At 41.1% G+C, this 12,619-nt stretch overlaps 1 protein-coding gene across 3 annotated transcripts; it reads right to left on the bottom strand.

Moving 5' to 3' along the window:
* Nucleotides 1–539: 539 nt before the first annotated feature.
* Nucleotides 540–12,188, bottom strand: ulk1a (unc-51 like autophagy activating kinase 1a). Of its 3 annotated transcripts, XM_058636717.1 has the most exons (28): nucleotides 12,061–12,187; nucleotides 11,693–11,937; nucleotides 11,525–11,617; nucleotides 11,398–11,439; nucleotides 10,496–10,528; nucleotides 10,365–10,401; nucleotides 8,750–8,923; nucleotides 8,587–8,660; nucleotides 8,396–8,497; nucleotides 7,606–7,664; nucleotides 5,977–6,059; nucleotides 5,853–5,903; nucleotides 5,670–5,758; nucleotides 5,415–5,571; nucleotides 5,260–5,320; nucleotides 4,977–5,078; nucleotides 4,701–4,814; nucleotides 4,485–4,618; nucleotides 4,063–4,160; nucleotides 3,858–3,982; nucleotides 3,534–3,646; nucleotides 2,931–3,056; nucleotides 2,623–2,750; nucleotides 2,335–2,510; nucleotides 2,110–2,228; nucleotides 1,841–1,998; nucleotides 1,597–1,732; nucleotides 540–1,480 (listed from the first exon to the last, which is right to left on the bottom strand). In XM_058636717.1, exons 2-28 carry the CDS (start codon nucleotides 11,780–11,782, stop codon nucleotides 1,425–1,427), a joined length of 2,730 nt encoding a protein of 909 aa, XP_058492700.1. In that variant the 5' UTR covers nucleotides 11,783–11,937; nucleotides 12,061–12,187; the 3' UTR covers nucleotides 540–1,424. The 3 variants fall into 3 exon arrangements, with proteins under 3 accessions (XP_058492700.1, XP_058492701.1, XP_058492699.1); XM_058636718.1 differs by having other exon boundaries at nucleotides 3,858–3,979; nucleotides 11,693–12,188; XM_058636716.1 differs by having other exon boundaries at nucleotides 11,693–12,187.
* Between the last annotated feature and the right edge of the window lie 431 nt (nucleotides 12,189–12,619).

Raw genomic sequence — 12,619 nt, 5'->3', positions numbered from 1 at the left:
CAATATTAATTTGTCTTTCTTTTTTGTGTACCTTTTTTTATATTAATTATGACTTAAACATTATTCAATAAAGTATGTGTTTTCATGATCCAATGAGACTACATTTGCCTGCAGCTTTGAGTCTTGTGTTGGTTTTGTATGTCTTTGTGTCCTAAATATGTTTCAAAACTATAAATGTAATTATAAGGTAATATGCACATTATAACAAGAAAACCACAATAAACAATAAATGCTTATTTTCATCTCTATTTGTAACAACTAATTTTGGCAAGTTTGACTGACAGTCATAAGATAAAAGTAGAAAAGACCATTTGTTAAATTCTAACACACTTGAATTTAGAAACATTTTCACAACACAATGAACCTAATGTCACATATCAGGCAGACATCAAGTACAAATTAATTCACAGATAAACATTTTACATCATCAAAACACACTAGTGTCCAAATTAGCACAGCTGAACATCTCATGTATACACTCACACATACAAACAGCAGCATAAACATAAGCAATGTGGCATGCACATAATGACACCTCATGACTAAGAACATCATGATCTGAGGGGGGGGGGGGGGCAAATTTGATTCAGTTTTCATAAAATGTATTTCAGTCTATGATGAATGTCTATGTGACTGTAAGACACCTATACTTTACAATCACTATTACACTCTGATTGAAACATGTACAAAAAGCACAGTTTTACCATACAATGCTACACACTGACACGATTTGGTCATCTCATCCAGAATATTGTGACTCCTGTTTGCTAGTGAACGAATAATGCAGATGATTCAAGAAAAAATTAAAAAAGATAATAAAAAAACCAATCTTCGTTTCAAGTACATCCATCCACATTGCTTATCCGTTCAGGGTAGCAGGGTGACTGGATCCAATACCAGCTGACATTGATGAAAGGTTGTGCTGCACCTTAGATAGGTCACCACGGGACCCAATCTCATGCATTCAGTCTCACCTGCTAATCTGCATGTCTCTGGACTGTGAGAGGAAGTGAGTACCCTGCCTCACTGACTGTCAGGCAACCTTGTTAACCACTTCACCACCACATTAAACTTCAAGTACAACACAATTTAAAGCAGCTAATCTGATCATTCTATGATGTGCAAAACACAGAACAAACTGAGGTTAACAATGTGTAACAAAAAATCTACTATGACTAATTTCCCTTATCAAAGAATTCAAACAATCAGTTCATACAATCAAAAAAAAACATCGGGACTTCCAGTCTTTTCTGTGCATTTAGGTAAAATTGCAGACTGGACTTTGGGATAAGAGCAGATGCTCCAGTGGTCATTTCCCTGAAGACGGATCAAAGTGCTTGTGTGTAAAGACAGTCTGGGAGGATTCATCTACGTCAAGGGGAGGTGGATGAGGCAAGTTAATCCAGTGGCTGAGAGTGCATAGTTCATGGATACTGTTCAGTCTGCAGAGAGGAGAGGCGGCGCTCAATACACTCTTTACCTAAGGAAAACATAGAGATGAAAACATTTAGATCAGAATCAAAGCGAAATGACATGGCAAACCTGTTCATTAGAGTCTAAGATATTGCCTTGTGTGTCACAGTAGTGCCCACTCACATTTATGTACACTGTCTATGTCCTTTTGCTCAGTCATCATTCGGGAAAGACCCTCCAATAACAGAAGGGCTCTCTGGTAGCGCTGGATCGATGCTGTGCCATAGTGGAACATCTCATCTAAAGCAGCAGCCTGTACCTGAAGGCAATCAAATACACACATTGAGGTGAAGACAAAACATGCACAGTGAATATACACAGTATACCCGATAGCACCTGAGTGGAGGGGCCATTGGAGGGACCTTACCATGTGGACAGTGTGGCTATAGATGAGCTTCTCTGCTGTGAGCCCAGTGAAGTGGTCCATAAGCTTCTGTTTGTCAAGCAAGAAGGTCTGCAGCCGATTGTTGAGGGAGCGACAGTATGTTACACAGCTCTTGTACAATTCATTCAGCTTCCTAATCACTGCACAAAGGAAACAATTGAATTACTCTCGCAAATATGAACTCGTTCTTGGCATGAAGTTAACATTGATTCTCAATTCTAATCAAACTCTCACACCGAATATGCTCTCACCTTGTTTCACAGTAGCAGAGGGAACGAGTTCACCATGTTTAATGTTCTCTTTAGCGGTGTGCAGTGCTGACGATAGAAACTCCTCAGCCTTCATGTACAAAACTAACTGCTCGGCATAGCTGAAGTACACAAATAAGAAACAAATGTCGTTTTTTTACAAAGCTTTGTAAATGAAGCGAGATGCTGCACACGTCAGGGAAATGCATAAAGCCTCATGCCACTCACCTCCATTCTTTACTTAGAAGGCTAATCTGATCTGTCACCAAGCTCTGCTCCAGAAAGGAAACATCAGGACTGATAATGGCATCCAGCCCCTGGTCTTTAGAAGATGCCAGTTCCATGATACAGTGGACAAATCCCCAGGTGAAACGCAGGTCATTCAGGGTATCTGTGTGGGCCTCCTGTGATTAGAAACAACAAAACACCATCGGTACTTTCGATCGTACAAGTTTTCTCTGCCGATAACAACCTGGAGGACTCATGTGAAAGCCTCATCGGGGTAGTTATTTGTACCTCCATCAGCGTGTCTTCAGCGAGCTCTGGAGGGTGAATTATCAGGCAGCGTGGACTGGCATCCATGACTTCAGTCTCACTGCATCTGCGCCTTCCTCTATGTAGCCAGGCAGAGTAGTTGGGAGAATCTGCATTTCAGACAAAGACAGTTTAACGTTCAAATCTGAGAGCACATGGAAGCAGAATGCCCATTTCATATCTACTATAGTTAAATATAAGCCCCATCTAAATGCAGTAAAACGAGGACGAATGTTTAACAAACTACAAAATCTAAGTAAGTAGTCAAGGTAAGTTAGTTAAAGACAAACCTGAGGACCTCCTTTTTAACATGGAATCAGGAGGAGTGTTTCCTTCAGATGGGCAACCTGAAATGAAGACTGCAGGCGGTGGGCTGTTTGAGTACTGAAAGCCTCTGTTATAACCAGTAGGTGGAGCTGTAGGTACAGAAATGACAGTTTAGGTCTAACATTGTCCCCTGGCCGCTTTGGAAATGTAGTCCAATTAAAGTACAGCCCTTGGAATACTAATGAATGTGGTTACTGCAGCAGCTATGTCAAAATAAGTGTTTGATATGTACAGTTTATTTCACCTTACCACGGAAATTATGAGTGTGTTTATTTCAATAATACTTTCAAGGAATACTTCACTGTTGGCCAACGTTGTATTTCTAGAATAGGGGTAGTATTTTTGAAAAATTGTGCTTCCTAACCTCAGTTTCACCTGAGTTGCATGTCGTTGAAGTATTCCTTTAATGTCTTCCTTTCACATTACTTTGGACTGTGAATACGATGCTCTATCTGCCTATTACGTTTGTTGCAGCTTTTTTTTATATACGTTACAGCTACACAGTCTTAAATACACTGTGTGTATATCAGCAGAAGCAGGACTGGTGGACCTGTTTGCAGTTGTACCTGTTATATCCATGCCTTTCTCACTGTGAAGGCTCTCATCGCTCCCATCTTCAGCTCCAAAGGCCGCCCTCAGCAGCATTTCTGACAACATGCCTGTGCTCAGTGCTCTAGACCTTCGATACAAACACCATCATGAGTATTCAATAACATTAAGTGAACAATTACACAGACGACATATCTTCAGTACACTGTGGCATCTTCAGGTGTAAAATTCCACATTTTGTTTGTAATTTATACCAAAAAACTCCATGCGTACATATTTTATAGTACATTATCTTATACTGAAAGTAATTGTTATATTTAATGATACTCTAATGTTCTTACCTTTTAAAAGGCCCCCTTTTATCAGCAGATTTGCTACTGAGGTTGGTGTGAGGAGCAGCAGATGGGTCAAAGGACTGCAGGTCTGGGACTGTCATCATCTGTTTTGGCATCCTTGAATAAACCTGCTGTTGAAACACAGATTAAACTGTAATCCCTGGCATGTATACAGTTTCAGTTAAATTAGAATTATGTTGTAGAAGCTGACCTCAGAGGTGACACTGTTCTGGATACTGTGGGAGCTGTTGAGGCCAGTTCTTGTACTGAGAGGGAGAATCTGCTCCGAGATCGTTGGGGTAGTTCCCACTGGAATACAGACAATTAGATGTTAAATTATTAGGATAACCAGTGATTTAAGCTTGATTATGAAGTCAGCGTGTTCTGGAACACTTGCAGTCATCGAGTCATTCAGAAGGAACAAGGAACAATCAACAATCAAATGCCAACACAATAGAACTCTGGGAATGTACTGGGCCCATTCCCATGTACTGTGTTAGCAGTGTGACCGACGTCGCTGCTGTAAAATATCTTTGTTTAGTACAAATCTCCTGGATCAGGGGTCACACAACAGTTATATGAAGAAAGTCGTGTTAATTAGTCAAGAATAGTCGTCGGCTAAGATGCTCCTACCTCGCGGGGAGCATGGCTGTAGCAGGGCTCCTCCTGCTGCCGAACTTGGGGAATTAAACCCTGAACCTGCTTCTTTATAGCCTCCACACCGTGGAGAGTCTTCTCTCCTGGTGCCTGCACAGCACAGTGTGATCCTGTGAATGATAAGAGACATCGTCAGACAAGTGAATAGCAAGCAACAAACCTTGGATGCAGGGATTGAGTGCCTCTACGTGCCTGGGGGAGCCGTGCGAGCCGACAGGTTGCAGGTTCTCTTCCATACGCTGGTAGTTTTGGATCTGTGTGGGGACAGGAATGGGCACAGAGCGGCCACCAAATCCAGCAGGCTTGCTGCATGGATAAAAGAAGACGCCAAGGAATCAGACTGGGAGCAAGGAGCACCATTTTTATAGATTCAAGCAGTTTCAAATCAGTGTTTATGCTCAACTTCATCGTAAATCTATATTTGAACACTTCCATCACTGACCCACCAACCACTATATATATATATACCTGTGCAGGTCTCTGACAGGCTTGGAGGGGGAGTGTGGAGGGGGAGAGGGCAGAAGTGTTTTTTCCATTGGCCTGGGATCTCGTTCTGCTACTGGTGGGGACCTGAAGAGAGCATAGATACGATGTATTTGCTCTATGAATTAAATGTGACATTTCAGGCATAAACCTTTCGGTTTATGAACGAAAAACGTAACAGTTTATCAACTATTACTGAAAAAAACTGAATGGAAATGACACATTTTTTGTTAAAATGCATAGGTGTGTGTGTGTGTGTGTGACTCACCCGCTGTATATCAGGCAACTTTCAATGGGTGACACAACATCCACATCACAGGTGCACTCATCTACACAGGAGTAAAGCAGACACTGTCAAAGTTAAGCAAATAAATAAACCATTAAAGATGTAAACAGAGTGAGAGTGAAGCTCAGATGTCTCACTGGGAAACTTGGCAGGAACCATGACGTAGTCCTCTGTGTAAGATGATGTTTTCCTACATTCTTGATTGGCTGTGTCTTTCTCCAGGAAGCCAGCTGTGTTTTGCGTCGGGGAGTAAAGTTCTTTGGGCCGGAGTTGCTGGATCTCTGCGTCGGAATGCTAAGTCAGGGATACAGACATACAATCGTATGACATTTACATTTCACCCCTTTATTCAAGTGGGTTCTGCTCAGTCCGCAAGTGAAACTAGTACATACTTGTGGTGAAACCTGGTGGGACGTAGAGGAGCTGCTGGAAGAACTGCCTGAACCTGAACTTGGGTAGGAGAACATGGGAACTGGAGAGCCTGTCAAAAATGTGTTTTTTTTTATTAGCATCATCTGTATTGATAGATGTTGACTGTAGATATTTGAACAAACTAAAAAAAAAAGACTACATACATTTCTTTGTGGATGAGCACGTCTCCAGGAAAGGATGGTGAAAAAACTCATCTGTAAATGTAAAGATGTCAAATGTAAGAAAAGCTTCGGTAGGGCTTGTGCATGTTAGGAGGCGGGAGATTACCAAAGCTCATCCTTTCTTGAGGATTCCTCTGCAGCAGTCCCATCAGGAGGTGTCTGAGGTGACCAGAAGTCTCCTTTGGGACTCTGGGAAAATACAAAGGCTTCCTGTTTACATTCACAGCAATGCTATTGATATAAATAGTGAAAGTATAGAGTATGTGTCATTTTTTATATTTCTGTGTTTCTGTGATTTAGCTGCTTAATCAGGCCAGTGCTTCAGAATTAGCTGTAAAAATGTAAAAAAATGTCATTATAACGTATGATTACAGTCAGTGCAGACATTAAATGTGTGTGTGGTTATGTCTGTGTTGAGCTATGTGGGTCATGTGGAAAATGATAGCCGTACAGGTCACTAACTGGCAGCACAGAGCAGGTTATATATAGTATGTCAGAAAAACAACAAACTATGTCTCCCCACACAAAAACAGGGCCCGGCTTATCACCCGACTTTATCATTGCAACAGATAAGTATGGCTGCGAGCCATGCAGCTGGTGATAAAGTACACCACGAAAACAGTGGGCGAAACAATCCATAAATCTCTTTGATCACGTTCCATGTCTACATTAATGAGGATCGGGTATTGTTCAAAACGATTGGGAATAGCCAAGATGTCTGATTGTAAATCAAAACATGACGGCAGAGACAGTTTCACAACACAAATAGAGGATAAATATGGCACAACTTGACATGTTTTTTTTGATTTGAGACACATCATCAGGTGTAAGTTCTGGTTTCTTCCACAAGGGAACTATTTTAGGCTCGCTGGGAATCCTGTGAACGGTATGAATTTGGTGCTCGTTGTGTGTACGCGCATCATTAATGCCGTGTCATTTATCAGCAGTCTGAGAGTAGAGACGACAGAGCTGCACATTACAGGCCTCTAATACCTGTTCACACTCATCAGCTCTCTAGGTATATTGTGTTTTTAAAGTGTACACACACAGTAACTGCATTAAAACCTGTTTTTAGCGTTAGCATTAGAATAAGGTCTATGTTAGGGGTAAGGGTTGTGGACACGCCCTGATGCCCATGAACCAGACCCCCAGCTATGGGTAAATAAAACTTGCGTAGACGTAAGCTTGTTGGTAAAGTTGTCTGTCTAGGGGAAGGTAAAACTTCACTGTCTCGTCAATCCGTGCAGTGGACAAGTTCTTAAGCTGTATAGGCACCTGCCTTTCCCTTAGACCACACCAGTGGGGCGGAGGGGGGTTTGACCTGCTGCACGGGCACCAGCCTGTTCTTTTTACATCTTTGCCCACACCTGAGCACAATGCCAGCAATAACATAGAGAAGCAGCAGTTCCTGGTTTTAAACCTTATACTTGATTGGCGTAAAGTATGGTGCCAGGAACTGTTTTATGATGGTGAGAGAGACTGTTGTATCTCACTGGGAAGCCACCAGAGTTCACTGGGTGAGTAGACTACTAGGGCTCCATAAGTCTGAAAAAATGGTGATGGGCCAGGGCATTGAACACCCTCCAGTAATTACCATCAACAACTAGGAGCTGGATGATCTGAGGAAGTTTATGTATCTGGCTGGGGTCAGTAAGTATCATGTACAAGAATGTGTGTGTGTGTGTGTGTGTGTGTGTTTGAGAGAGAGAGAGAGAGGGGGCGGGCGCTCACTCACTTGGGTAACAGGGTCCTGTTGCTTTCATAGAAGAGACGGAGCTCCTGTGGTGTGCTAGCCTGAACACACACACACACACACACAAGACTTTGAATATCATTGACTGTGAGTGTGCTTGAATATTTATTCACCAACATTATTGCAACTGTATAAAAAAAACTACTTGTGCCAAAGAACACCAAAATAGGTTGGTGTTTAAAGATCCCACTCAGGACAAAGTTAACCTCACTCTGACCCTTGGACTGATCTCAACTCACTGGCCTGCCGTGCAGAAATAGAAGTCTGTCCTCCCCCGCCGTTTGCAGGGAAAACGCATTCAAGGAAACACACAAGCTACATAAATAACCTCACAACATAACAACACAACATTTGCTCTTCTTTTACTGCAAAAGCACCGGAATAATGGAAATGGAAAAACAGACAATCATTTTAACGTGTGTGTGTGTGTGTGTGTATAAAAATCTCAGCTCAGGTTGACCTGCAAATAACTGTTTCATCTCAGCAGCCACGTGAAACGGTGGAAAGCAACACCAAGTGTTGTGAAACAATATGTACGCTAGGTTCAGAGAACTGACTCGCAGCCATTTCCTGGCGCTCCCTCCCTTTGGCTCGTGTGTAAACAAGTGGTCAAGCTGTTCCGCACTTTTCTGCTAAACACACCAGATATCACAGAGTGTCACTCAGCAGACAGGTGGTGTGGTGTTGTGAAAGGGATCTGATTATTTTTGTGACCACAACATTTGATGGTGCATTTTTAAATCTCTTCTTCTTAATATGAATAAATACTCACGTGAAATGGTGCTTTCCCTGTCAAACACTGGTACACGATGGTGCCTATGCTCCACAGATCAGCCTTAGCGTCGTAGGTCTGGGACATGATGACCTCCGGAGCCTATCGCCAGACAAACACGGCTTACGGGTCAGACACATGCGGATGTTACACTCTTGTCAAAACCAGAGAAAGAGACCTTTAATACTCACCATGTACATGGGAGAGCCACACAGCGTGGCTGCCATAGTGTCCGTCTGGAGATGACGTGCGAACCCAAAGTCAGCTAGAGGGTGAGACAAATAAGGTGAGGGTTGTAAAGGATGTGTGCATTGTGGTGCTGTCCGAGTGTGTGAGTGGACGGGATGCCATTACCTATCTTAATGTAGGTGTTGACGGAAGTGGACCTGCGGCCCTCGGGGTGACAAAGCAAGATATTCTGGGGCTTGAGGTCTCTGTGGAGGATCCCTTTGCTCCGCAGGACCTTCATGGCCTGAGCGATCTGCTGCAGGAACACGCGGATGGTGTCCTCACTTAACGTGCCTTTGGCTGCATAATCAGAGGGAGGAAACTCAGTTAGATGATACAGGAGAGAGAGAGAGTCAACATGGCAGTATATACATATATATATATATATATATATATATATATATATATATAGTTTTATCCTATCCCAAATCATCTTCATAAAATGTCAGTCAAAACTGAAATAATATATATAAAACAAGCTAACAATCATATGAATACACTATTCAATTAAGAATGTATCCCATTAATTACTATATATTAATATTTTTCCTTAATAAAACATTTCTAAACAGCTGAATACTACTACTAATAATAATAATAATAATAATAACACCCAAGGTCACCTTACAAGGCAGATTTAAATATTCATAATATTAAACAATGTATTATGCAATAGACAAATAAAGGCCAGCTAGTTACATTTTTCACAGATTAATCCTTTAAGGCAGTTTCAAAGCACACGTTATATATTATTATTATTATTATTAGTAGTAGTAGTAGTAGTATTATATTTACAGACATCAGACTTCCTTAAAATACAGATTATGGATCACATTAACATTTGGAAGTTTGTGAAACGACATTTTTGTTTTGTTCTTTTTACAAAAGATTAAATGAATGTACAGATAATAACATATAGAATATGTGTTACTTGCAGCCTTTTATTTTACTTCAAAACTCCAAACTTAATATGTTTGTTGTCACTGTTGCCACTCTGTCAGTCCTCGTGGACGAGAACTTTGTTTATGACGAGGCTTGTTTTGGAAACTAATTCCAACGCTGTGGAACATCTTAGCGACCCACCCCCACCCCACCTCCTCCTTCCTGGTACATCCAGGGTTTCTGACGACAGTATTTTTCCACCAGGACGAGTGAGTGATGGGTGAGGTCATGTGGGTGCCGTGTGAATCTGTGAGCCAAGTGTAACTGAGTGTTGTGTTGCAAACAGTTGGCGTTAACACAGAATGGGTCAGCCTACAAAATAAGAGACGGCGGCAGCAAAGCATTACTCTGCACTTGCATTTCAAAGTATATTTAGGCTGTGAAAAATCAACTCCTCCATCCCCTAAACTGGTCATCGCAGACACAGGGTTTTGGTGTCAGAGTTAAATTTGTAGCGGGATCATTTAAGTTTCAGGAAACCCAGCGACATGAGAAATAATCTGATAATTTGTAGGGAAACAGAACAACTGTATTCCCAGAACAGGATGAGGGAATTAATTGTATCCGTGCAAAGTGCTTACAGAGTATTAGTGACAAGTTGACATGACCTGAAACCTGAAATGTGTGATTGTACGGGATAAAATCCTATTATTCCCTCGACCTGCCGGTTGAGTAAGCCGCTGCAAACATGTTTACAATCGATGTGACGCGCGAGAGTGACACCTTCTTGCAACATTGAGGAGTGGAATGGAAAAAATGTACTGTAGTGAGATGTTAAACTATATTAAGCTCTACTTACAGTGAAGGTACTCTGCCAGGTCACCTCCATTGCAGTACTGGGAAGACAAGACAGAAAACACTTTATAGCAGGTGTGATAGACGTGTATATATATGTATAATATACAACTAAACAATTCTGTTACAACTCACCTCCATGACAAGATACACACATCCCCCCATTTCCTGTTGAAAAGATAAAGTGCAAATGATCAGAAGAGTACTACCTTCTGTATTAACAGACACATAATAAGTAGATTTTTATTTTTATGAGATCACTGATGATAAATCGCATGACACGGATGAATTTATGAATGACTAATTAATTGTTTTGTTGCCGTGCACCAGGGTACACAACACGTGACACTCTGTCGTGAGTGGCCCTTCACCGGCACCAGCACTTCAAGAAATTTAGCAGTTAATTCAGGAGCCCTCGCTATTTTTACACCCAGTGTGACACCTTAGGAAATAGTCTCTGGGTGAAGAGGGTGAGAAGTTTAGGCTGTCATTCCCACCTGACTTGAAAGGAAAGTTGTATCCTGTTTGTCTTTTGCATCACAAAGCTGCATATCAGAGTGAAACATTATATCGGCATTTGCCACCAATGCGGTCGTATAAAAACACCATATGGCTCCAGAGAGCAGGGGGTTATTCTGGTACCAGGTGAATTAGCACCATCTCAAATGAAAGGCATTATCCCCATGTGTTGTTTGTGCCTGCTGGGACACCTGCTGCTCTACGCTTGAAACCCCATTGTTTAAGCAGCTGCGCCGTCCCGCCATCTGCCAGAAAAGGTACTTCCATGTCTGGCAGGTGTCAGTAAGGTGAGAGGGAAGCACACAAAAAAAGAAATCTTACATTTAACATGAACTTCAGCGCCAGTTTAGGTCTTAAAGGGGGAAAAATGAGGGAGAACTGCAACACCCATCAGTCATATTAGCCATGACAACATTTTCCACATGTGCCTGCAGAGCAGTCAGTGTCTACATCACAGTCCTGCACGTGTGTTTCCATGTGGAGTGTGTGTGGTGTGTGATGAGAGGACACACTCTTACCTGGTAGTCAAGTAGACTGACAATGTTTTCATGCTTGAGTTCCTGAAGGAAGTGGAAGAATAACATTTTAGTAAATAATAATACTACAAATTAAAAAAAAGAACTGCATTAATAGTGATGTCATTACCTTCAATATTTTGATTTCTTTGCCAAGAAGAACGTGTGATTTGGCCAAGTTTTTCTTGTTGATACACTTCACAGCAACCTCACAATTACGTCTCTGAAAAAGCAGTTGTTTTTGTTATTTTTGTCTCTTCAAATCCTACTTTGTCTTTGGTTCACAAATAAAAGTTACCTCTTTGTGTCTTCCCTTGAAAACGACCGCAAAGGCACCGTGGCCAATTAGGTCTTTCCTGCTGAACTCAAACTTCCCAACAGTCTCCATGAAAATTGATAATTAAAACAAAGTAAAAAAATAAACAATAAAACAAACAATAAAAGAGCAGCAGTTGTAGTTCAGGAGGCGGATTTCCCCTCAGAAACCGACGTACAATCCCAGAACACGTCCGTGCAGCAACATCCCATGTCTTTGATTATGACCTACGAGATTTGTACCCGGAGGAAAATATCGATGACAACATTAACAAGTTTCCGTCAAAGCAATAAAACAACAAAAAAGTTAGATAAATGAATAAAAAAAAAATGCACTCAAAAGACGTTCACCGTAGAAGAGACCGCGGTTTGTTTAACGCTTGTCTGTTTGTGAGTCTCGGGCGAGAAAGTGACAACAGGGCAGTTCCACGGTGTTTATTTACAGCTCAGATATTACTGTCTTCTTCCTCACCTTTCTACCATCTGCTGCTTATTCATGTCTGACTGCGTGTGCGCATGCGCAAACACCAAGCCAGCTGTCTAACCATGGTGCCTTCAGGGACACTTCGTAAAGTCACACGACCGCGTCTAAACTTAGCTGCTTTTTGTGCTATATCAGTGCTGTGTGGTATTTTAGGTTGATTTCATTTAAGGATATATACATAAACATTTATGTATATCTATATCGATATATATATCTATATGTATATATATATTTATATATATATATTTTTATATATATATATATATATATATATATATATATATATACATATATACATGTGTATATAAATTTCACTTTACATCTAAATGTATCATAACAAATATTATTTGATTTGGAATGGAACAAATTCTGAGATAAAAGTTATTAAATATTCTAAAAAACATGATGACACTTTGTTATTAACAG

Source organism: Solea solea, chromosome 8 (genome assembly GCF_958295425.1).
Source record: "Solea solea chromosome 8, fSolSol10.1, whole genome shotgun sequence".
NCBI classification, from domain to species: domain Eukaryota; kingdom Metazoa; phylum Chordata; class Actinopteri; order Pleuronectiformes; family Soleidae; genus Solea; species Solea solea.
This window is presented reverse-complemented; position numbering and strand designations above follow the sequence as displayed.